This window comes from Heterodontus francisci, chromosome 25, assembly GCF_036365525.1.
Source record: "Heterodontus francisci isolate sHetFra1 chromosome 25, sHetFra1.hap1, whole genome shotgun sequence".
NCBI lineage: Eukaryota > Metazoa > Chordata > Chondrichthyes > Heterodontiformes > Heterodontidae > Heterodontus > Heterodontus francisci.
The window spans coordinates 19,774,551-19,797,003 of record NC_090395.1 but is presented as its reverse complement, the minus strand read 5'-3'; the positions used below and the strand labels follow the sequence as shown (position 1 = coordinate 19,797,003).

The 22,453-nt window shown below is 41.5% G+C and overlaps 1 protein-coding gene across 3 annotated transcripts in view; it reads left to right on the top strand.

Annotated features, from left to right (window-relative positions):
* The window catches only part of LOC137383776 (cryptochrome-1-like), a 70,466-nt gene that overhangs the window by 35,745 nt on the left and 12,268 nt on the right, over positions 1–22,453 (top strand). For all 3 annotated transcript variants that reach the window (XM_068056958.1, XM_068056957.1, XM_068056959.1), the window contains 3 exons: positions 3,866–4,017; positions 18,078–18,280; positions 19,481–19,564. In XM_068056958.1, coding sequence (XP_067913059.1) covers positions 3,866–4,017; positions 18,078–18,280; positions 19,481–19,564 — 439 coding nt within the window. The remainder of the gene's footprint in view (positions 1–3,865; positions 4,018–18,077; positions 18,281–19,480; positions 19,565–22,453) is intronic.

The window sequence follows — 22,453 nt, the reverse complement described above, 5'->3', positions numbered from 1 at the left end:
AAACTTCTGTCATCTCACCAAGAAAATTTATCTTGAGATCATGTCCTTTTAAGAACTATGTGGGATGAATTTCCACTGGTAATTTGATACTAAAACAGACAGCTCAGTATGTAATTGAGGACCAAAGGAATCAGATGGTGAAATGTGCAAAATGTGGCAGGTGGAGTTCAACGTCAGTGTGAAGTTGCACGTATTTTTTTAAAACTTTTTTGTGGCCGTATAATTAACTGAATACTGGGTTTTATAGCAAGAAGTTTAGAATGTAAACATAATGTTGTAATGGTGAATATATAAAATCTGTGAGGCTACAGTTGGAGTACTGTGTGCAGTTTTGGAAAGATGTTGAGGCAATGGCCATGCTTTACAACAACAACTTGTATTTATATAGCACCTTTAATATTATAGAATGTCCCAAGGTGCTTCAACAGGAGCATTATAAAACAAAATATGACACCAAGCCACAGAGGGAGAGATTAGGGCAGATGACCAAAAGCTTACTCAGCGGTAGGTTTTAAGGGTGGTCTCAAAGGAGGAAAGCGAGGAAAGGAGGCAGAGATGTGCAGGTGGGAATTTCAGAGCTTAGGGCCTAGGCAATGAAGGCATGGCCACCAATGATGGAGTGATTAAAATCGGAAATTCTCAAGAGGCCAGAATTAGATGAGCGCAAATATCTTGGAGGGTTGTGGGACTGGAGGAGATTACAGAGACGGGGAGGGGTGAGGCCTTGGAGGGATTTGAAAACAAGGATGAGAATTTTAAAATCAAGGCGTTGCTTGACCGGGAGCCAACATAGCTCAGCGAGCACAAGGGTGGGATGGGTGAATGGGACTTGGTGTGAGTTAAGACACAGACAGCAGAGTTTTGGATCATAAGTTTACGGAGGATAAAATGTGGGCGACCTACCAGAAGTGCATTAGAATCGTCAAGTCTAGAGGTAATGAAGTCACAAGTGAGGGTTTCAGCAGCAGATGAGCAGAGACATGTGAAGTCGGGCGATGTTACAGAGTTGGAAATAGGCAGTCTTAGTTAGGGGCGAATATGTCATCGGCAGCTCACCTCAGAGTCAAATAGGTTGCGGACAGACTGGTTTAGTCTCAGACTGTTGCCAGGGAGAGAGATGGAGTCGGTAGCCGAGGGAATGGTGTTTGGAGTGGTGTCTGAAAACAATGGCTCTTCCCAATATTTAATTGGAGGCGATTTCTGCTCATTCAGTACTGGAAGTTGGATTAGCAGCCTGGCAATTTAGAAACAGTGGAGGGACCGAGAGAGATGATGGTAAGGTAGAGCTGGGTGTCATCAGCTTACATGTGAAAACTAAAGCTGTGCTTTCGGATTATGTCACCAAGGGCAGCATAGAGGTAGGAGGGGGCCAAGGATATATCCATGGGGGACGTCAGAAGTAACGGTGTGGGAGCAGGAAGAACAAGGAAGAAGCAAGTGATACTCTGGCTATGACTAGATAGATAAAAATTGAACCAGGTGAGAGTAGTTCCCCCCCCCCCACCCCCCCTCCCGCTGCACAACAGGGCAGTGGAGAGATGTTGGAGGAGGATGGTGTAGTTAACAGTGTCATAGGCTGCAGACAGCTCAAGAAGGAAAATGAAGGATAGTTTATCTTTGTCACAGCCACATAGGATGTCACTTGTGACTTTGATAAAAAGCAGTTTTAGTACTGTGGTAGGGGCAAAAACCTGATCGGAGGCATTCAAACATGGAGTTCCAGGAAAAATGGGCACAGATTTGGGAGGTGACAACATGTTCAAGGACTTTGGAGGGAAATGGGAGATGGTGATGGGGTGGTAGTTTGCAAGAACGGTGAAGTCAAGGGTTGTTTTTTTTGGAGGAGAGGGTGATGACAGAAGATTTGAAGGAGAGGGGGACAACATCTGAAGAGAGAAGCGTTAATATCGGCTAATATGGGGACCAGGAGGGGAAGTTCGATGGTCGGCAGATTAGTGGAAATCAGATTGAGGGAGCAGGAGTTGAGTCTCATGGACAAGATGAGCTCGGAGAGGTCATGAGGGGAATTAGGAGAAAAACTAGAAAAAGATGCGAGTTCAGAGCTAAGGCAGGGGGCAGCTTAATAGGAAGTTTGGCCCAGAGTGCTAGTGGAAGGGAGGAACACAGCAGAGGCAGCTAATCTGATGGTCTAGATGTTAGTGACTGTCATGCTAGGCCCCCACCTGCCAAGAATGAGGCACATTAATTTTGTCATGAACATTGATTTTAAACTGTTACTGGAGTGAAGAAAGGACTTGTTAAACAGATCAGCCGTGGCTGGAAAAGACATTTGCATACTAACAGATAGTAATTGGAAGGACAAAGGACCATTCCCTGACACATTCAACCCACAATGGACCTTGATCATCAGTTATTGTGTGTAAGAGGAGCATTCCAGAGACTGCTAAGGTGATACAATCCAATACGTGGTCAGACCAGTTAGTTACATGACTAACCTGCTTGGGACCTGGGTTTTTCTGAATTGTACAAACAGTTTGCACTCAAAGACTGTTTGCTCCTGGATTGAGAAGATCTCTCCTGTCTGCTCCCATCTCTTTTTCACAAGCCTCTGAATCCACTGAAGAGACATGAACCCCAGGAGAGAAAAGTCTCCTACAATGAACAAGGTTTAAGAAGAATACTGGGCCCTAATGAAAAGCATAATCTACCTACAATCAAGGACTCTACAGTGAGCTCAAAGAAACCTAACAAAAACTCCTCAGATATTGCCTCAAACTTTTCCACATTATTTTTCTTCTCTTTTTTCATGTGTGTATCGCGTATGCATGCTAGTGTGGGTGCATCGTGTATCCGTAGGCGTTAACTGAATTATGTTTAATAAATTTCAACTTTTCTTCTCCAAACCTAAAAAAGCCTGTTTGTGCTGGTTTCTTTGCCTTATAATTGGAAAGCGCTGAACAAGGATTCACCAAGGGGGGAGCTAGAAACACAGTGTGTTTAAAATTAAACCCTGTTACGGTAAGACCAGCTAATGGCTGAGAGGGACCCCGAGGCACCTTTCTCACCTGGTTGTAACAGTAACACACAAGTCCATGAGCTTCTCACATTTATTGTTGGAGCTGAGGGTGGTGCAGATGGGGAGAGGGGCTTAAGATGATGGCTTTCAGTAGAGAAAAGAAGCCAGGGGTTATCTTTACATTCCAGGATAATCAGTTTTAGCAGACTAGAGCAGGAGTGCTTAATGTGGTCTAGCCAGATCTGGAAGTGGATGGTTCTACTAGCTGTCCGCCATATCCTTTCAAGTCTGCGTTCCTTGGAATTAAGGCAGCAGAAATAAGGGCCTTACTGGGGGAATGGCCTGGGTGAGAGAGAGTAATGGTTTTAATGGGAACAAGGGCATCGAAGCTAGAGGTGGGGGTGTGATTGAGCAGATCAGTACCTGCAGAAATGTTGTGGTAAATGGAGGGCCAAAGGCTAGACAGTTGGGATTTTGAAAGTACAGTTGCAAGTGAATTATTTTATTATTTTAGTTGCTTGAAGGCTAACTATTAGCCAAGGTGCTTGGAGAGCTCCCGAACTGTTCAAATTGTCTATTGGCCTCTTTCATGTCCAGGGCTTTGGTTTAATATACCATCCAAAAGATGGCACCTTTTGACAGTGTAGCACTCCCTCGCCACTGCACTGGAGTAAGTCTAGATTGTGTTCAAGAATGTGGAATGGGACTTGAACCCACAACCTTCTGACTCAGGCGAGAGTGTTACCATTGAGTCAATGATAGTTCAGGTTATTATCAAACTGCATACATTCTTTTTTCTTCTTTCTTATTAAATTCATACATGAAGTAGAATTCAAACATTCCCAATCCATTGTTTACTCCAACGTTATTTCTAACACTTCACTGCAGGTATTTGAGGAGTTGCTTTTGGATGCTGACTGGAGTGTAAATGCTGGCAGCTGGATGTGGCTATCTTGTAGCTCCTTCTTCCAACAGTTCTTTCACTGTTATTGTCCTGTTGGCTTTGGGCGCAGACCAGACCTCAATGGAGACTATGTAAGGTAAGTGCCTGGCTGATTTTTGGCTATAGTTTGATATAGTTAAGTACATTAGCACAAATGAAGCATTTAGGGCTTGTATTTGCATTTTCTTGAACTGTTTAGGCATCTTTGAGCAATATTAAAGGCATCAGAAATCTGTGGGTTTTTCTGCAGATTTTCATGGAAACTGGATTTTTGAAGTCCACATTTTTAAGGATCTTTTTTAACCCATAAGTTTCAGACATTTTGCAAATGAGATACCAAACTGCAACTTACCTTTTAAGTTCTTGCAATTCACATTGAAAGTTCATACAAACTCACCACACAATTCCAAGGCATCACGGATAGCTGAAACTGTTACTACAAAACAGGAGTTTGCAAAAATGGGTAGTACAGTTCACACAAGTTAAAAAAATTTTCTAGATGTGAAGAATAAATAAAATTATTCTGATATTCTTTTTTCTGTTGGTTTTGTCGTGTGGCTTTTTTGAAACCTCCCATTCCTCCCACCCCACCCCTTTTATATATTGGGTTATATAGGCTCACAGTGTATTGTACCTGCCAATACTCCCACAAAGCTGTGTAGTGGTGAGTTGCATCTTTTACTAGTTGGTCGGGGAGTGCAGAGTAACTCTGGGCAATGTCATTAAAGGAACAGAACTGCCCCTTTTCATGGCTTGAATGGTGGTCTGATTGTGCGACTGCCAGTACTGGTTGTGCTTTGCCCTCATGGTCCATGGAAAGTTGATGGGACTGAGACCTTTGTTATGAGGGTGGGGGAGGGGCAGGTGGAAGAAAGATTTACAACTGATTAGTTTTGATTTCTTTTGCATATCTCTTTATAAGATTCACCTATATTTTAACTCTGCATCAGGTTTGGGAGAGTTTTTTGTTTTTATTGTATGTTTTCTTCAGAACTAAAGCCAACAAAAGAAAATACAATAAAAGCAAAATATTGCGGATTCTTGAAATCCGAAATAAAAACAGTATGTGCTGGAAATACTCAGCAGGTCTGGCAGCATCTGTGGAGATAGAAACAGAGTTAACATTTCAGGTCTGTAATCTTTTATCAGAACTGGCAAAGGTTATAAATTTAATAGGTTTTGAGCAAGTGAAAGGGGGGAGGGGAGAATAAGAACTAAAGGGAAGGTCTGTGATAAGGCGGAAGGCAGGAGAGATGACATCATAGAATGGAATCATAGAAAGTTTATGGCACAGATTAGTACTCCCTTTGCCTTTGTTCAATGACATCTTTGTCATTTAATCTTTCCTGCCTACTGCCCTATCACAGACCTTCCCTATAGCTCTTCTTCCCCTCTTCACTTCCTCAAAACCTATTACATTTCTAACCTTTGCTAGTTCTGATGAAAGGCCACAGACCTGAAACGTTAACTCTGTTTCTCTCTCCACAAATGGTGCCAGACCTGCTGTGTATTTCTAGTATGTCATGCAGGCCCCCACCTGCTAAGAATGAGGCATATTAATTTCACCACATGGACATTAAATTTCAAATTGTTGCTGGGAAGAAGAGAAGGCCTATTACAAGGGCTGCCAGACTGGCTGGAAAGACATTTTTGCATATTAATAAACAGTACTTGAAAGGACAAAGGGGCTATTCTCTGCTCCAATTTAACCCACAATGGACCTTTGATCACCAGGTATTGTGTGTAGAGGAGACATTCCAAAGTCTGCTAGGACAAGACAATCCACAAGGCCAGGACTGGATAGGTGAGCTGGTCACATGACTAACTGACTGTTGCCAGTTTTTTGAACTTGAACAGAGAATTTGAACTCAGAAAGCTCTTGGCTCCTGGGCTGAAGCAGACCTCCTCTCCTCCTATCTGCTCCCATCTCTTTCTCACCAGCTTTGGAATCCATTGAAGTCACATTTTTTTTAAATTCATTCATGGGATGTGGGTGTCGCTGGTCAGGCCAGCATCTATTGCCCATCCCTAATTGCCCTTGAGAAGGTGGTGGTGAGCTGCCTTCTTGAACCGTTGCAGTCCATGTGGGGTAGATACACCCACAGTGCTGTTAGGAAGGGAGTTCCAAGATTTTGATCCAGTGAAGGAACGGCGATATAGTTCCAAGTCAGGATGGTATGTGACTTGGATCGGAACTTGCAGGTGGTGGTGTTCCCATGCATTTGCTGCCCTTGTCCTTCTAGTTGGTAGGGGTCGCAGGTTTGGAAGGTGTTGTCTAAGGAGCCTTGGTGTGTTGCTGCAGTGCATCTTGTAGATGGTACACACTGCTGCCACTGTGCGTTGGTGGTGGAGGAAGTGAATGTTTGTAGATCGGGTGCCAATCAAGCGGGCTGCTTTGTCCTAGATGGTGTTGAGCTTCTTGAGTGTTGTTGGAGCTGCACCCATCCAGGCAAGTGGAGATTATTCCATCACACTCCTGACTTGTGCCTTGTAGATGGTGGACAGACTTTGGGGAGTCAGGAGGTGAGTTACTCGCCGCAGGATTCCTAGCCTCTGACCTGCTCTTGTAGCCACAGTATTTACATGGCTACTCCAGTTCAGTTTCTGGTCAATGGTAACCCCGAGAATGTTGATACATGAACCCCAAGAGAGAAAGGTCTCCTACAGTGAACAAGGTTTAAGAAGAATACTGGGCCCCAACGAAAAGCAAGAATTGCCTACAAGCAAGGACTCTACAAAGAACTCGAAGAACCATAACAACTCTTCAGATAGTGCCTCAAACCTTTCCACTTATTTTTTTCTTCTGCTCTTTTCTGTCTCTATCTGTATGTGTGTATCGTGTATGCATGCTAGCGTGGGCGCGTCATGTATTTGTAGGCGTTAACCGAATTAGAGTTTAAGTTTAATAAATTTCACCTTTCTTCTTTAAACCTAAGAAAGTCTGTTTGTGCTCATTTCTTTACCTTATAATTGGAAAGCAGTGAACAAGGATTCACCAAGGGGAGCTCAAAACAGTGTGTTTAGAAATAAAATCCTGTTACAGTAAGACCAGGTGAAGGCCGAGAGGGACCCCTCGACACCTTTCTCACCCGGTCGTAACAAGTACTTACAGTTTTTATTAAAAGAAAATGAACATTTGCACAGGCTGTCTGTTCCTATGCACAGAGCAGGTCCAAAATCATAGCATCCTTAATTGAGTCATAACTTTCAGTTATAAACGGTATTGTTCAGTTGACCTCCCAGCATCTCTAACTCCAAGGATGTCCACGGTGTAAGGGTAATATCTGGCACAACACTATGCACAAGAAGACTTGGGGATGGGTCAGATTTCATGTTCCCTGGAAACCTGAACTCTGAGTCTGAAACCCAGACAAGAGAAATCAGATTGTGCTCCCTGTATTCTGTGAGGTGAATCACTGTGGCCCTATAAGATCAGGTTGGCACTAAAGTAGCTCCACTTCTTTGGGAAGCATGCTACACACTTGGTTCACTAGGTGTTGGTGAACCTTTTTTTTAAATTCCTCATCCCTCTGGTCGGATGATCCCAAAATAGAGTTGCATTGATAGGATCTCTGTACCAATTGGTACTAAGGTAAAGTGACTGCAGTGTCATCTATAGATGCTCAGAGCTAGAGTTGAGGCCGGTGGTTTTCATAAATACCACAGAGCTTTGACGCATTAGTCTGAAAGAGAGAGGTCTCCAGTTCCATTTCAGAATGCACACTCAATTTTGAGGTTTACTTCTTTCCAAATCTGTCCCATAGCCTTATGAAGACAACTCTGTGTTAAACTGAAACTCTCTGAAACTTCAGGCTGCTTTTGGTGGTATTAATCTTATGGAGGGGCAGATATGATTGATCAAACTTAATTTGGTTTACTGCATCTTCATGGAGTCTTGGTGGTCAACTATGTAAATATGAAGTACACCTGTCTAGGGCAAGAATTCTGTCCACAAAGAATTCCAGTCAATGGTATAGATACCTCTTCCATCAGAATACACCTCAAGTAACATTTAGCAGGATGTTCTCACGAATGGACTTCCCAAATTCATGTATTGGTACTGAGTGATCATTTCTTCTTTGCTGTAAGACTTTGTTCAGATTGCAGTATGTCCTTGATTTGGATAGAGACTTCAAGTGCTACCAGCAGATTATTTGGGCACAGAGGAAAGAAAGTGTTGGAGCCCTGATGACAAAGCAAGGCTTCTCTCAGCAGTTATTTCAGAGCAACGGAATGGAACTGTAAGGAACCATACTTCAAAGTATTGCAAGCTGAGATTTAACCAGCCAGACACAAGTGATGCCATTCCTTCTTCCTCAATAGGGCAATGGTGTGAGATGGCAGCTATGGATATTTAGGATCCAGTGAAGGTGCATCACCAGCAACATATGCGTTGGGAAACTGTTGAGCTGTCACTTTTATTTTAGAAGGATTTCTACTTTTATGGACATAGTAATTACAGACCATTAAGGGGCCCTTTGGCAGCATCAACAGAAATTGCACAATATTTTGCATTTGGAAGGCGGATGCATTGAGTAGTCACCAGATTCAGCATTTTTACACTAAGTTTGTAGTGTCCTGAAAATCTGGTGAATTTTCCAAGTTTCAAACAATCTGCTTAAGATAGCTACATAGGGCTGCATTCTAAGACTCCGCTCCCGAAATAGGGGGGCGAGCATAAATAAATACGGCCCTCACGCACAAGGACCACATTGCTGCCACGATGTCAACCACGGCGGCTCCTTAGCGTGGGGGGCAGCCCCCACAGGGGGCGGGGAAGCCGACACCATTTTTAAAGGGCTTGCAGCCCTTTAACCCCACCGGAATACCTATGTTGAAAATTTGACCTTCCCCCCCGCCCCCCCCCAACCCCCCAAAGGTTCTGCGCCTTTGTCCCTTACCCCTTCCCATCACCCCCCCCCCCCACCACACACACCAATCTAACCCCGCTTCTCCCCTTCTGCACAGAGAAAAAAAACCTCCTCCCTAAGGCCCCCACCCACCCACCCCAAGGGGTCACGCCACGTTTCCCCAAACAGGGACTCGAAGGTGCGGCATTGTGGGCTGTCAGAATAATGATCGAAACGTACTGGAAGAATCGCTGCGGCCAGCATGGTAAGTAGGCATGAACATATTTTAATGTGGGTCCCATCGCCAAACGGCGGGCGGCCACAACGATGCCTCACCGCCGCTGCCAAGATCAGTACGGGGCCTGCCGCTGTCTGTGGTGGGCCTCCTCCGTACCGATCTTCATTGCCCACCTGCCGCCAGAAACCAGCCCATGGCCTCTGTTCAGATATTGCCTGGCCACAACTCATCTCTAGGATTTGTGATTTATCCAAACCATCAGAGCTGCTTCAGGTTCATGATTCAAGGTTAAACAAAAAAATCACCAGCACAAAGTTATCTCCTTTGTCCTTGGAGTCCTCATGAAAAGTTTATTGATCTGTGCAACTGATGTAATATTACAGTACTGGCACATCTTTCCATATTTAGAACACTGGCTCATTGGAATATCTGCTGACAAATGTTCAGTTTGTTCTTGCTATCTTTCAAGGCCTCAGGTTCCGTAGCAACTGATTTCCTTTTTTTAGATGTGGCTAAAGATGGACCTGACATTCATCCCAAGGAAATGAGTATTGAATCAGGGACAGTGGCTCACCAAAATAAACATAAGCAAAATAACAGCAATAAAGAAAATAATGGCACTAAAGAGTGACAATTCCCCAGGACCAGCTGATTGCGTCCCAGGGTTTTAAAGTAAGTAAGTGAGAACATTGTAGAGGGCCTAACGATAATTTTCCAAAGTTCTCATGGTTTTGGAATTGTACCTTTACATTGGAAAATTCTGCTGTCACTCCACTATTTAAGGAAGGTGATAGAGGGGAAACCAGGGAATTATAGATCAGGTAGCCTAATGTCTGCTGTTCGGAAATTGCTGGAGTCTTTACCTTGAAGTTTTTAAGCTGATCAGAGAGAGCCAGCATGGATTTGTAAGCGGTAGGTCATGCCTGACAAATCTGACTAAATTCTATGAAGAGATAATTAAAGTAGTGGATAACAGTATGTCTACAGATGTTATTAAGATGGACATTCAGAAGGCATTTGATGAAGTCCCTTGTAAGAGACTGTTAGCTAAAGTTGAAGCCCATGGTAATGAAAGCAAATTATTGACATAGTTAGAAAATTGCCTGAGGGATAGGAGACAGAGTAAGGATAATGGGTAGAAACTCTCATTGGCATGATGTGACTAGTGGTGTCCCACAGGGATCTGTGTTGAGGCCTCAACTAGTCACTCTATTTATTAACGACTTAAATGACGGGATAGAAAGTCACATATCCAAATTTGCCAATGCGTAAAGAAAGGCAGTATTGTAAGATGTGCAGGTGGAAGTGTAGCATTTTGAAGAGATATTAATAGATTAAGTGAATGGGCAACACCGTGGAAAATGGATTTCACTGTAGGCAAATCTGTGGTCATCCACTTCGAACCTAACAAGTATACAATAAGGTACTTTCTAAATGGTGAAAAGTTAGAAACAGTGAAGATTCAAACAGGGGGTACAGGCTGTGTCCAGGTACATAGATCATTCACATGTCATGAACAGGTATAGAAAGCTAATGGAATGCTTGTCTTTGTAGTTAGAGGATTAGAATACAAGGGGTTAAAAGTCCTGATTCAGCTATACAGAGCCCTGGTTAGATCACACCTGAAATACTGGGAGCAGTTCTGGGCACCACATCTTAGGAATGATATATTGGCCTTGGAGGGAGTGCAGTGTAGATTTACCAGAATGATGCCTGTACTCAAGGGTGATTACACAAACTAGGGTTGTATTCCCTGGAATTTAGAAGATTAAGGGGTGATTTGGCTAAGGTTCTCAAGATATTAAGGGCAACATATAGGGTAGATGGCGAGAAACTATTTCTGCTGGTTCAAGAGTCTAGGACAAGAGGGCATAATCTAAAATTTAGAACCAGGCCTTTCAGGAATTAAATTAGTAAACACTTCTCCACACAAAGTATGGTAGAAGTTTGGAACTCTCTTCTACAAATGATAGTTGCTGCTAGATCAGTCGTAAATTTTAAATCTGATATTGGTAGATTTTTGTTATCCGGATGTATTAAGGAATATGGAGCAAAGTGGGTAGATGGAGTTAGATCGCAGTTCAGTCATGATCTTATTGAATTGTGGAACAGGCTCAAGGGGCTAAATGGTCTGCTTATGTTTCTATGTGGTCTATTTTCAGACAACTCTTGGAATTGCTTGTCTGCCATTCAGTCAGCCCCTCAATGTTTAAAAGAATGTGATCCTTACTACACAGGAGCACAATTAATTGAAACCCTATCTTTGTGTTACTTGTGGTTTACTATCGTAGCCACATGTGTTTCTAATTGCCAGACTTTTTGGAAAGCTTGCAGCTGAACCTTGTACAGTCAAGTCCACATCAGTGTAATGGTGAGGTTATCCTATAACTGAGATAATCCATTTTGGACCAAAAAAGATAGATCAGAGTATTTTTTTTTAAATGATGCAGAGCAAGGAACATGAAGGTCCAAAGATGGTTCTTGTGTACAGATCATAAAATGCAGTCAGGTACAAAGCAATCGAACAAGCTAGTGGAATGTTAGACTTTATAACTAGAGGGCTACAATATAAAGGGGAGGAAGTTATGCTGCAGCTATTCAAAATCTTATTGGGCTGCATTTGAGTACAGTGAATATCTCTGGGCATTAGGATATATTGGCTTTGGAAGGAATGCAGCACAGATTCACCAGAATGTTACCAGGACTCCAAGTGTTAGATTGTGAGGAGAGATTGCATAAAATAAGCTTGTGTTAGCTGTAATATAGACTTTTAAGTGGTGATTTGATTGAGGTTTTTAGGATTTTGAAAGCAGTTGATAGAATAGATAGAAGTTTTTTCTGCTCCTGGGGGAGTCTAGGACAAGGGGGCATAACCTTAAAGACTGAGCCAAGCCATTCAGGAGAGAAGTTAGAAAAAGCTTCTTCACGCAAAGGGTGATTGAAATGTGCACACACTCCCAAAAAAAAGCAGTAGATGCTCAATTTTAAATATGAAATCTACAGATTCATGCTAGCCAAGGATATTGATAGATATGGAGCCAACGTGAGTGAATGGACTTCGGATACAGATCAGCCATGATCTCATTGAATGGCGGAACAGACTTGAGGGGTTGAATGGCTTGATCTGTTCCTATGTTCCTACTCTGTATTAAAGTCATATTGTTCAAAAGCTCCCCAGTGGCTCTGAGTAAGCATACTTGATGAGTACTGTGTATTGCAGATTAAATTTAATCCTCTACATTGATCTTAAATAAGGTGACAATGTAGATAGCTGGCCCCAGTGCCCCCTTCTGTGGGGAGAGGATGGTTAGATTGGGCTGGCGGGGGTGGGGGAGCGGAGAAAATTGGCTAAAGTATCTGCTCATAATCACTATCCAGTGACCCTGTCCTAAAAGTGAATGTGTGTGGACATCAGAGAAAAACAGACTGATTTTCCACCCCATGGTCTTAATAGTTTATCAATGCTATTTGAGATTTGCAAATAATGCTGATTAACAGGGCACTTACCAGCAGATCTGTAAGAGTTACTATCTTGAAGAGGGAAAATTTGTTACGGCTTAATTGTGTGGTCGATGGAGGATGCTTCCTTTTGAACAATGAGGGTCATTCAATGTTCCTCATCTCATTATACTGCATGGGTGCACGTTGTCACAGTGTTTTGGATGGAAGATCGGTATTGGTGTGTCAACATTTTAAAAAGCTTATTTTCAAAAGGTTCTGAAGAAACTAGATTAACTTATCAAGATTTCATTATTGACTTGCAACTTTTCATATACACAATACACGATGCAAATTTAGGGATATATAATGTGAAAGTCCTGGTGTTTACTGAAGTAACTTCATTTCTGCTCCTATAAATCGAGCAATAGTATTCTGTAGTAGTTTCTAACACAGCTTTGCTCTGGTTTTGATCGAGTAACATCTGTTCTACTTTTATCTTTAGTTTTCACTTCACAGAACTCTGTATATTTTGTAAAAATGGAAGATGGAAAGCAAGTGTACAACATATTTTAAGTTTGTAGATTCCAGTGATGTCCAGAAACCACTAAGGTCTCATTCTCGTGACTTGTTCTTGAATCTCTCATAAATTGCAGCCTTATTATTGGTAAACACCTAATTCCAACCCGTTCCTGTACTAGAAAGCTGTGAGATGCATTTTTTTTTCATTTTATTTTTGTTCCTTTACAGTATATCACAACCATGTCTGGATTTGCTAAGCAAACAGAATGGTTGTCCAAAAAATATAGAGAGGATGCAGTTATGGATGGAGTTGTGCAAGGCTGTTTCTTATTTCACTGTTGAAGCGATCCCAAAACTTCTTACACAATTAGTGGTGTAGATCAGTTTAATGAATATAAAGCAGTGATACCCCTCACACTGAATCTTATTTATACCACACTTTTTGTTTTGTATTTTCTAAATTGCTCTCTGATCACTTGTGTTATAATTTTTCTTTCGGCGTGAAGATAGGGCGTACTTCAGAGAGTGGAGAGATTCATTATCACGTCACCATGTCTACTGTCTTTTTTAGTGCTTCTATGTCATCAGTTAAATTTAAATCACTTGCAGTGGAGAAAGATCAACTGATGCCATGCAAGTTCCAAAAATATCCATTGTAGATGTCACATGTGAAATAGATTCAGTATAAATCTTGGCCTTATGCCAATGAAAATATCACTTTATATTTTGCTGATAAATCATCATATGGAGCATGTTGTCATGTCTTGTCATAGCTTTTCCTAAAAAGAAACTTGCAGAGATTCTATTCCTAGAAGACATTACATTATTTTGTCTTTGTGTTGAGGGCATCCAATATAGAACAGCATAATTTCTTCTGTTCCAGGCATCCAATCCCTAACAGTATCTTACCTCAAGTGTACAACACAGGAACAAGCCATTTGGTCCAACTGATCAATGCCACTGTTTATACTCCGCATGAGCCTCTTGCACCCTGCTTCACATAATCTTATCCATATTGCCTTCCATTCCTTTCGTTCCCCTGTGCTTATCTAGGTTCCACTTACATGCATCTGTGCTATTTGCTTCAACTACTCCTTGTGGTCGCATGTTTCACATTCTTACAACTCTGGGTAAAGAAGTTTCTCCTGAATTCCCTATTGGTTTATTAGTGGCTATCTTTTATTTAGGACCTCTAGTTTTGGACTTCTCCACAAGTAGAAACATTTTATTTACTTCTTCCCTATTAAACCCGTTATCTTAACTTCTATCAGTCACCCCCTCAACCTTTTTTCCAGAGAAAAGAATCCCAACCTGTTTAGCCTTTCCTATTCTCGGTTCTGATATCATCCTTGTAAACTTATTTTGTACCTTTGCCAATATATCCTCTAAATCCTTTTTATAATATGGAGACCAGAACTGTTCACAATACTCCAAGTATTGTCTAACCAAGATTCAATACAAGTTTAACAGCATTTCTCAGCTTTTTAGTTCTATCTCTTCAGAAATGAACCTGGGTGCTTTGTTTGCACTTTGCATGGCCTTATTCACCTGTGTCGCTACTTTTGGCGATTTTTATATCTGTACCTCTAGATCTCTTTGCACCTCCTACCCCATTTAAACTTATTCTCCAAGCTGTATGTGGTCTCCTTTTATTCTCCTTTGCAAAATGCACCTCACACTTAACCTATATTGTACTTCATTTGCCAATTACAGGCCCATTCTGCAAGTGTATTATGTCTTCCTGTACCTTGTCCCATTATTGCTTTTGTATCAACTACACTTCCCAATTTGGTGCCGTCTACAAATTTTTAAATTGTACTTCCAATTCCTGAGTTCAAATCGTAGATATAAATTATGAACAGCAGTGGTCCCAGCACCGATTCATGCGGAACACTACTTCTCAATTTTTGTCAGTCTAAGTAGCTACTCTTAACCCCTACTCTCTCTCTTCTATTTTGTATCGAGTTTGCTATCTATTCTGCTACCTTTCCGCAACTCCATATGTTCTGACCTTTGTCATGCATTTACTATGTGGTACCTTTCTGAAAATCCAAATGCATTACACTTGTCTACTCTTTCTGTTATTTCAACAAATTCAATAAGGTTGGTCAAGCATGACCTTCCCTTTTGAAATCCGGGCTGACTATTCTTCATTATATTTTCAGTTTCTGCATGTTTTTCTATTGTATCTTTGAGATACATTATCTTTCCTACCACCATGTTAAGCTAACTGGTCTATAGTATCTGTGCCTTTGCACTCCGGAACAGTATTGACATCTTTGTGTTCAGGTTATCTAATCCAGTACAGTATCTATTTGTTCATTTGGTTCCTGTGATTTGGGAGGATAAGAAAGATGTAGATGGCATGTGCCTTTTTAGCTCAGGTTATATTTGTACTTTACTTTCATGTTTTTTAAAAAAGGAAATGTGTCTTTAAGCCTAAGTAAACTGAGTTTCAAATGTTTCAACCTTTATAAATATAACTGTTGCAATTCCCATAAAAAACTTTACACAATTTTGTAATCAACCGCAATAGAAGTACATTTCAATTTTAAGCTAAGTCCATGCTCTAAACATGCTAAAGTGCATTGAAGTCAATTAGGAATTTGAGATAAAAACAAGAAATGCTTGAAATACTCAGCAGGTCTGGCAGCATCTGTGGAGAGAGAAGCAGAGTTAATGTTTCAGGTCAGTGACCCTTCATCAGAACTGGCAACTGATGAAGGGTCACTGACCTGAAACGTTAACTCTGCTTCTCTCTCCACAGATGCTGCCAGACCTGCTGAGTATTTCAAGCATTTCTTGTTCTTATTTCAGCTTTCCAGCAACTGCAGTATTTTGCTTTCAGTTAGGAATTTGTTGTACTTAATGAATGCATCAGAATTTTCAATTCTAACTACAGTAAAACGTGTAAATTATGGACATCTTGGGGACTGGCATCAACTTTTTTACAGGTGTTCTTATTTTCAAAATGGTCATTGTATGTACTGTAAAAATATTCCCAACTATCTTGAAGAAGCTGCTGATATTATGATCAGTATCCAATCAGGCACAGCAATGCTAAAAAAAATCCCCCTCCCACACACTAGTGTTCAGCTCTCTTCATTTAACAATTTTGCAGTCTAAATCGCCATTTCATTACCAACCGCTCTCACTTGGAGCAGAGTGCAACTTCAGTAATGAACTGCGTTTCACAGTTCTGCTTGCCAGCATTAGGGCAGTCATATGGCCAAAAATGGGGGAATTGTAATGACACACTGTGCAGGCATATTGAAGCTTCCAAAGGCAAGTCTGTTGGAATGGATTGAAAACATTCGGGAGGAAAATCACACCAGCCACATGTGTAGGAGTGAAGCCTGCAGGAAGACTAACTGATAGCTGGGACTCACAGCTTCCAGTATAAATCAGTTTTAATCATGGATCTTTTCCAGACTTCTTTCATTGTGAGGTGAATGATGGGTCTTTTCCTCGCCTCTCCCCCGCCAATCCTCTCCCCCGCCCGCCCCCCCCCCCCCCAACTCTTTGTGGTGAAGCAAGTAGACCTCACGCAATGCCCGTCACCAAGATCAGGAACTCAATTTATGGGGAATCACATTGGGAAGCACAAGTCCTTACATTGACACTATAGTACTCCAATATGCAGTGCTAATCAGGCACTCCACATCAGCAGTGCTTACTACATGTAGAACTGCTTCACCTAATATTGAGAAGGAAACTAAACTCCGGAAGACATTACACTTAAAATTATACAAAAGTGTTTTCTGGAGTTCATTGAGCTTGGCATTTTCTGATTGGCATTTGCATTTCTGTAAACATCTGGTTTGTCACTGTAACCCTTATCTTTTCTGTTTTCTAACCTCACCTGAAAGTTGTTGGATACAATTCCACTGCGTTTCCCAACCAGATGGTCATTCTTCATGCGATCTTAGATGTGGGGTGTCAACAAGCTGATGACTATTTTGATCCCATTGTTACTAGCATTTTCAAACACATGTTTTTCAGTAGGGTTACCAAATAGTAATTAAGAGTAGCATCCCTGGTGGAGTTCTAGAGTATTGAGACCAGTTGTAGTACAGTACCCAACTGCTGCCTTGGCTGAAATCACCTAACTCGGGATAGACCAGAAATTGTACTGGAGATCCAGTTGGTCAGTATGGGGTAGTCCTACATCAGATAGCTTTTTTTTAGGCCATTGGAGAAGCTTGGGATTTTTTTCCCTTTCTATAGCATTTTTGGAGTACCTATGCTACCAACTCTATGTCCAGGCTCAAGACAGTGCAACAGAAGCCTATTTTCAAGCCTCAAAATGTCAGCCATGGCTCAGTTAATGGCACTCTCATCTGAGTCACAACATTGTGGATTGAAGCCCCATGCCAGAGAGTAGAGCCCATAATCCAGTGCTGTCTCAGTACTACACTATCGGAGGGTGCCGTCTTACGGATCAGGTGTTAAACTGATACCCTGCCTAACCCCTCGGCTTGACATAAAAGATCCCACGGCCCTATTCAAAGGATAGTCCTCCCCAGTATCGTGGCCAAAAATTTTCTTTCAAACAACATCACAAATAGATTATCTTATTGCTGTTTGTGAGATTTTGCTATGGAGAACTTAGTTGCCACATTTCCTACATTACAACAGTGACTAGATTTTAAAAGTATATAACTAGTCATAAAGCACTTTGTAACCAACTGAGGTCATGAAAGATGCTATATAACTGCAAGTTCTTTGTTTCTTCCAGCAGCACTGTATTGGCGGCACATATGCAGCCGAGAATTTGTTTTGGCTTGGGTCCACCCAATGGTGTGACTAAAGTTCAAAAGTTTACCATGTGGGGAAACTATGACTGTAAACTGCTGCGTTGTGACACATTGGATCTACACCATATCACATCCTTGGCCTTTCAAATCTCTAAGGGGATCCTGGGGCTAAAGTTCTGGTATATTGATGTATGCGTGCTGTAAAATGCGGTGCTTGATACTTGGGTTGAGGTGGGGGGCAGGGGGCTGTTATCTATAGCACAGAAACGGAGAACAGATCGATTGTTATTGAAATTAGCTTGGTAAATATGTTTATACAATATTAGTATTTACAGTAAGACTCTGTTTGCAGACGTTACTTGCCAATTCTTAAAGGATTTCCTGCAAAATATATCTATGATCCATGGAACGCTCCCACCTCAGTGCAAGTCGCTGCAAAGTGCATCATTGGCGTGCACTACCCAAAGCCCATGGTGATACACGCAGAGGCCAGTCGGATTAACATCGAGAGAATGAAACAGATTTACCAGCAACTGTCACGCTATAGGGGACTTGGTGAGAAGCCTATTCTCTCCTTTCTTAAGGAAACTTTTAAACCAAAAGTGTGTGTAATTCAAGCAGCTACACTCTGTCACTGTATGGAATCCTGTTACTAAAGCCGCTTGTTTGAATTTCTTCCTCTTCAAAGACCTCCACCTGTAAACAGAACTTGTTCTTGGACTATAGCAAATGGAATAAGTCAGACAGAACCACCTGGTGCACTGTTCGTTAAGAAACTCATGCAAATACCCTATTACTGTAGTCAAAGTACACTTCCCTAGACTTTTTTCCAACGCAGGACAGTAACAATCAATCTGACACTATCTATAACCAAATCCCTGCTATGAAGTCCTGTTACAGCAGTTCTGAGACCCTGGTGGACCTATGTCAATATACCTTGACAGACAAATGTCAGTGTATGTAGCCTGAGTGCCTACAACTTCCTGAGCAGATGGGCTGGGCAGGCCTCCCACATGGGCACTTGCTATATAGCTTATCTCCAAGTAATTGTAGTCTTCCCACAAAACAACTGTTTGGAGCATGGAAGCCCCATACCCCTGGATAGCCTGCACTTTATAAATTCCAGTGTAGCTCCCTAAGCACCACATTTGCTAACACTTGCACCCTCTAGGAAGGTCTGTAACTGAAAATATCTGTTGTGTGTACCCTGTGCCCGCTATAGTACAGATGGGAAGGCACTACTGTCACTATAATTGGATCACAACAGGTGGCATCTTGGAATCATGAATTTCAAGTCCCTACTCTGGTACTTATAGACATTATTTGATAAATTCACCAAATATAATGTTTATATGGATATTTTACAAGTCTCACCTTCTGAAACACTCAAATCTCAGCACTATAATGACTGAGGATTTTCACTGCACCATCATCCTGAATACCAAAATCAGCTAGTTCCTGCAAAAAAGCCCAATTTGATCACCCATTTTAAACAAAATTGAGTGATTAAAAATTTGTCAGTAAAAAGAAAGTGAAGGAATAAAATACGAGTGAAACTGGTATTCAGTTTACATTTTACTGCTTAAATAAAATGGTAAGCTTCATGGATAATTTAAAAATAAATAGCTTTAAAATCTCAGCACAGATATTTATAAAAATGTTGAAGGGGTAGTGATTTCCCTGTACTTTTTGGATTAGTATGTTTTTTCTGCAGCAAAGGCACTATATAAATGTAAATTCTTGTTATTGTGATAGGTCTACTTGCGTCAGTGCCTTCAAACCAAAATGGAAATGGTGGAACGATATACTCCCTGGGAGATCAAATACCTTGGAATAGTGGTGAGTCTGGCGTTTTCTACCTCAAGCTGTTCATTAAGCTACAGTATGAAGCATACGTCTTGAAATGTCATCTTCTGTCATGATATCCAGAGCATTATTCAAATGCCAAGACCCACCTCTTATGAGCTCATGGGCCTTTCACTGTATGTCATGTCCTTTGGTTTCCTTGGATGTAAAATAACAACCAAATGCTGCTCCTTAAAGGTGTATTTTTTGTAGCATGTGGAAGGGGATGAGGTCACAATGATGACGTTACTATTAAAACATCATCCCTTGTGACCTTGTTTTTAAAATCAGACCTGATGTCAGTCTAAAAGAAGGATGCTGTGGATTCAAAGTGGTGACCCAACTGGATAAGTAATTACAGTATGTTATGCTACAGAATAGACTTGTGGAAGTAACAACTCTGTAAACTATTACTTTCACTTCAGTAGGATAAGTTTTCACTTGCTGCCTTGTTGCACAGTCGAATAGTGTGCAGTATTGTATTTCTTCTTTGTGGCCAGTAGATGCCAGTACAGCACATCCTCTACTATTATACACATATGAAACAGTTCACAGATAAGAGAAGCCCTTAGAAATGTTGCTTCCCTGGATGGAGTTGGGGAAAGGCAATTAGTCTCTTGTACGAGTAGAGCTCTAGAAAATACTTGGTATCTAACCTAGGAGACTCTAGGTTGTCCAGTAGTGGTGCTGTGGTCTTGTAGACACAGAAACAGACACCCTGGCTCATAAGGAGAGACTTTGACACAGAAGTTTGATCTATAACCCAAGGACAGAGAGTGAGAGTGGAAAAGCTGTGGCAGATGGGAGTTCAATGTGGGAAAGTGTTAAGTAAATCACTTTGGATCCAAGAAAAACAAATTGGATTATTTTCTGAATGGTGAGAATCCAGGAACTGTGGAGGAGTAAAGCGATTTGGGTGTCCCATTACACACATCACTAAAAGCTAGTGCACAGGCACAAAAAGAAATCAAAAAGGCTAATGGAATGTTGACCTTAGCCTCAAGGGCACTGGAATACAAAGGGGAGGAAGTTATGCTTTATTTGTACAGAGCCTTGGTTAGAGACCTATCATGTTCAGTTCAGTTTTGGACATGAACCTCAGGAACATTGGACAGGGATTACGAACATACATATGAACATACGCATTAGGAGTAGGAGTAGGCCAGTCGGCCCCTCGGGCCTGTACGGCCATTCAGTAAATTCATGGCTGAACTGATTACTCCACATTTCCACCTACCCCCGATAACCTTTCACCTCCTTGCTTATCAAGAATCTATCTACCTCTGCCTTAAAAATATTCAAAGACTCTGCTTCCACCTTTTGAGGAAGAGAATTCCAAAGACTCATGACCCTCTGAGAGAAAAAAATTCTCATCTCTATCCTAAATGGGTGACCCCTTATTTTTAAACAGTGACCCCTAGTTTGAGATTTTCCCACAAGGGGAAACATCCTTTCCACATCTACCCTGTCAAGACCCCTCAGGATCTTATATGTTTCAATCAAGTCGCCTCTTACTCTTCTAAATTCCAGCAGATACAAGCCTAGCCTGTCAATCTTTCCTCGTAATACAGCCCGCCCATTCCAGTTATTAGTCTAGTAAATCTTCTCTGAACTGCTTCCAACGCATTTACATTCTTCCTTAAATAAGGAGACCAGTACTGTACACAGTACTCCAGATGTGGTCTCACCAATGCCCTGTATAGCTGAAGCATAGCCTCTCTACTTTTGTATTCAATTCCCCTCACGATAAATGATAACGTTCTATTAGTTTTCCTAATTATGTGCTGTACCTGCATACTAACCTTTTGCGATTCATGCACTAGGACAGCCAGATCCCTCTGCATCTCAGAGCTCTGCAATCTTAAGAGTTAAATTGAGGTCAGTTTGCATAAACTTGTCTTCTCTCTCTCTTAGAAAATTCAGAGTTGATCTAATAGAGGTATTTAAAATGCAGAGGTCTAGAAATTGAATTGCTCTGCACCCCTTTTACAGGCATAAAATAGATGTCTAAGATGACAAGCTGCCACTCCAGTCCTAAAGAAGTACTGCACCAGCAGAGGTGCTGTCTTTCAGATGAGACTTTAAACCAAGGCCCCGTTTGTTTTCTCAAGTAGACACAAAAGATCCTAGTGCACTGTTTTTGAAGAAGTATCCTGGCCAATATTTATCTCAATCAATATCACTAAAACAGAGATTATCTGGTTATTATCACATTGCTGTTTGTGCAGTCTTGCTGTATGCAGATTGGCTGCTGTGTTTCTTACAACAGTGACTACATTTCAAAAGTACTTCATTGGCTGTAAAACTCACTGTGTTTGAGGTTGGGAATTATGCTAAAGAAATGCAAGTTCTCTCATTCTTTCACCTTTCTTCCTTTCCATCTGTCTGCTCACATTCCCTCCCCCAAACCAGCTTGGAACGCTGCAGCACCTGGAACCATACTCTCCCGACAGATCACTCTACCTTTCGAGCCAAAGTCTAACTATATCACCTGATATTGTAGCAGCCTAATGTCAGCAGGCTTATCCTCCTAATAGTGTTCATTCAAAGAATGATAACCACTTATTGCAGAGATGAATACCACAGTCCTGATTTTTATCCCCATGCACCTGACAAGAGTGGGGTGAGGTGGAGCGGGAAAGTGCTGGTAAAATGTCTGTGGCGGCCAGCTTACCTAGTCCTTGCAATCTTGTGTTGTTCTCCATTTTAATGGGCACATTCTGACCAGGCTGATAATGGCTGTATTGAAATTCTAAAGTCGGTGTTTGACGTTGATCAGATCCCTGCTGTATTTTAACACAGCAAAGCTATGTTTCACATCAAGTGCTGGACCTGTTGGTGCAGAAGGCCTAAAGAAGGACAAAATGGTTAAATAACTTTTTT